This window comes from Hordeum vulgare, chromosome 2H (genome assembly GCF_904849725.1).
Source record: "Hordeum vulgare subsp. vulgare chromosome 2H, MorexV3_pseudomolecules_assembly, whole genome shotgun sequence".
NCBI lineage: Eukaryota > Viridiplantae > Streptophyta > Magnoliopsida > Poales > Poaceae > Hordeum > Hordeum vulgare.
In genome coordinates, this window is record NC_058519.1 from 626306074 (window position 1) to 626309650 (window position 3577).

A 3577-nucleotide genomic window follows, 5' to 3' on the forward strand; every position below is an offset into this window, starting at 1 on the left:
CAGAAATGTACGACTAAGACCGAGAAAACTGAATACCGACAGACAACTAATAAGAATTAAAAATGAGTAAGAATATTGATAGAGTGGAAACACTCACAAAAATGAATAAAACCCATGGAAAATAAAAATAAGAACTGAAACCCACAAAAATGATTCATTAAATAAACTCTGTGTGCTAACTCAGGACAACAAAGACCTGAAACCTGAAGATCAAGAAACAAACAGAAAACTGAACCTTCGCCTAACCTGTAAAACACATCAACACCCAACTCTACTTACATCACCAGCAAAAGAAGACTGGCGCTAGCTGGCAATTTTAATTGGGACTATCTATTCATCGCAACGGGTACTACTTCTGTGTTAAGTTTTGGTATATTAATAACTGAATATTACAGGTGCATGGCAATGGGTTTGACGACATCAAGCATCAGTACATTGGAGTCCAAGAGACTATTCATGCAGGTAAAAGGCCTTCACTGGAAAATGAAAAATGAAAATCGAATGAAGTGATGTGGACGCTCAACAAATTCAGGGGCGTTTCCGATTGAACTACTCAAAGCGCAAGGACCAAGCATGCCAATTGCCAACTGAACCACCCGCTGTGACAAGGATCTATGACAATCGACCATACAATAAACCATAGCAACTTGCAAAGGATTTCAGACATGGTAGAACAAGCCAGACAGAACCGGATACGGAAAAGCACACCACCTCACATAAACCAATGATAATGGCATTATTTCTGGGCAAAAGCAAACGCAGCCTCTCCCAACCCTCACAAGGCTCAAAACATAACCGTAATAACAAATCCTCCGCCTAAGAGACAGCATGTAAGATAATGGAAGGGAAACAGGATAGTTGATAGGTCGCCGTGGCAGAGTTCCCGTTGGCGCCGCTGCTCAGACTCAGGCTCAGGCCAGCCGCTAGTCGTGCTGGACACACTAGTACCGGTAGGCCGCGGGCTTGTAGGGACCCTCGATCGGGATGCTAATGTAGTCAGACTGGGACTTGGTGAGCTTGGTCAGCCTGGCGCCGAGCTTGCCCAAGTGGAGGGCCGCAACCTTCTCGTCGAGGTGCTTGGGGAGAACGTACACCTTCTTCTCGTACTTGCCGCTGGCCTTCTCGTTCCACAACTCGAGCTGGGCAATAACCTGAAACAAGCACAAAATTGGGTGTCAAATCATAGTTGTATCAGCTGTTAAGCGATGGTTGACAGGAGACTGCAGATTGACCGTACCTGGTTAGTGAAAGAGCAGGACATGACAAAGCTGGGGTGGCCAGTGGCACATCCAAGGTTCATCAGACGACCCTCAGCAAGAACAATGATGCCGGTCTTGGTCTCAGGGAAGACCCAGCGGTCAGTCTGGGGCTTGATGGTGATGCGCATGACACCGGGGTAGGTCTCAAGGCCGTTCATGTCGATCTCGTTGTCAAAGTGACCAATGTTGCAGACAATGGCGTTGTTCTTCATCTTCCTCATGTGGTCAACCATGATGATGTCCTTGTTTCCGGTGGTGGTCACAAAGATATCAGCCTCAGAGACAACATCCTCCAAGGTGAGGATCTGGATGCCCTCCATCAGGGCCTGAAGAGCACAGATGGGGTCGATCTCTGTCACGATCACACGGGCACCAGCCTGCTTGAGTGCGGCGGCACAGCCCTTGCCAACATCACCATAACCGCAGACCACGGCGACCTTACCGGCGATCATAACATCAGTGGCCCTCATGAGACCGTCAGGGAGAGAGTGACGGCAACCGTAAAGGTTGTCAAACTGTTGAGAAGAAACATGGTTAGTGTTTGCTATTTTAAAACAACATAGATTAGTACTGTAATTGTTAGCATGGTGAAGATGCCATTGCATTCTACCTTTTGATAGAAACAGAGCAATAGTACACTAACTAAACAAACAACTACACAGAACATATCACATAATTCAGTGCATAATATAGTTCTTCATGCCCAAATAAGTGTAGTGAAATTCTGTAAGCAGAGTATTCTATATTTAGACCATCCCTGGTCATCAGATCCAGGAGACATGTTGACTAATGTTATGATTAGTTAGTACACAACTAGCGTAATAAACACTAAACCTGAAGACAATGATACAGATCCAAGTCTAGTACTCCACCGCTGCTTCACCATGAAGCAGCACCTAAGCGGCAACAACGAGATCTAAATATTAAAATATCGGATCTACAACATAAACATGTACTGCAACAAAACTACTGGCAAGTAGAAACTCGCTGACACGGAGCATCAGATCTGAAATGGAAAAATGGGAACCAGGGAAGGAGGTATACCTTGCTCTTGGTGACGGAGTCGTTGACGTTGATGGCGGGGAAGAGGAGGGTGCCGGACTCCTGCATCTGGTAGAGCCTCTTGACGCCGGTGGTGGTCTCCTCGGAGACACCGACGAGCCTCTCCTTCATCTTGCGGTACTTGCTGGCGTCGGTCTTGAGGCCGTCGCGGATGATGGTGAGGACGATCTTGAACTCGGGGTTGTCGGTGGACTCCGGGTCGGGGACCTTGCCGGACTTCTCGAACTCCTCCTCGGCCTTGACGCCCTCGTGGATGAGCAGCGTGGCGTCGCCGCCGTCGTCGACGATGAGGTCGGGGCCGCCGCCGGCGCCCCAGTCGAGGCAGCGCTCGGTGCACCACCAGTACTCCTCGAGGGTCTCGCCCTTCCAGGCGAAGACGGCGGCCGAGTCGCGGGCGATGGCGGCGGCGGCGTGGTCCTGGGTGGAGAAGATGTTGCAGGAGCACCAGCGGACCTCGGCGCCGAGGGCGGTGAGGGTCTCGATGAGCACGGCGGTCTGGATAGTCATGTGGAGGGAGCCGGAGATCCGGGCGCCCTTGAAGGGCTGCGAGGGGCCGAACTCGGTGCGGCAGGCCATGAGGCCGGGCATCTCGACCTCGGCCAGCTCGAGCTCGAGGCGGCCGAAGTCGGCCTGGGAGAGGTCCTTGACCTTGTACTCCCGGCCAGACGAGGTCTTCTCCACGGAGAGCGCCATGGAGAAGGTTGGTGGATCGGATCTGGCGGAGGAGGAAGAAGAGTGATTGGGAGGGAGGGAGGAGTGGAGGCGGCGATGGTAGAGGGTGGGGGTGAGGAGGGTTTTATGGGGAGCGCCTCCGGTGGAACTGGACCAACTACATTTTGCAATTCCAAAAATTCTCCAGTCCAGACCGTTCGATTGCGCATCGACGGTCGCGGGCGCGCCTCACCAAACTACCACGAGATTTGTCAGGAAAACCCTACCGGATCACTGGCTGAGATTTTTTTTGCAAAATTCACCCTGTGGTCTGTTCGGTTTTATCTCCAGTGCCAACAAGAAATTATAATTTCTCAAGAGGGCTCAAATTGGACAACCGTTATTACAAGAGAGTCCCTGGAAAAAGTGCAGTCTACTTCTCAAAACTCCATCATCATCTCGGAGACAAGAAAGTGATATACACGCCCGTAAAAGCGACACAGCAACGTAGATCCACGAGCCGCAGGGAAAAGGTGAAGTTGGGTCGAAGAGCACATCCATGTAACAATTGTTGTCTCTGTCATCTCATCACGAAAGAGGGTAAA

At 50.5% G+C, this 3577-nt stretch overlaps 1 protein-coding gene across 1 annotated transcript; it reads right to left on the reverse strand.

Annotated features, from left to right (window-relative positions):
- Positions 1–696: 696 nt before the first annotated feature.
- LOC123428026 (adenosylhomocysteinase) lies at positions 697–3089 on the reverse strand. Its single transcript, XM_045112177.1, has 3 exons — positions 2304–3089; positions 1238–1774; positions 697–1151 (listed from the first exon to the last, which is right to left on the reverse strand). The coding sequence occupies exons 1-3, from the start codon at positions 3012–3014 to the stop codon at positions 942–944; spliced, it is 1458 nt and encodes a 485-aa protein (XP_044968112.1). The 5' UTR covers positions 3015–3089; the 3' UTR covers positions 697–941.
- Positions 3090–3577: the final 488 nt, after the last annotated feature.

What these genes read in the sequence shown, in the direction of transcription:
- LOC123428026 (XM_045112177.1), bottom strand. Translation starts at nt 3,014, where the DNA reads ATGGCGCTCTCCGTGGAGAAGACCTCGTCTGGCCGGGAGTACAAGGTC. An exon ending in ACTCCGTCACCAAGAGCAAG is followed by an intron (nt 1,775 to 2,303) that starts GTATACCTCCTT and finishes TCTTCTCAACAG; the next exon opens with TTTGACAACCTTTACGGTTG. An exon ending in CCTGCTCTTTCACTAACCAG is followed by an intron (nt 1,152 to 1,237) that starts GTACGGTCAATC and finishes TGCTTGTTTCAG; the next exon opens with GTTATTGCCCAGCTCGAGTT.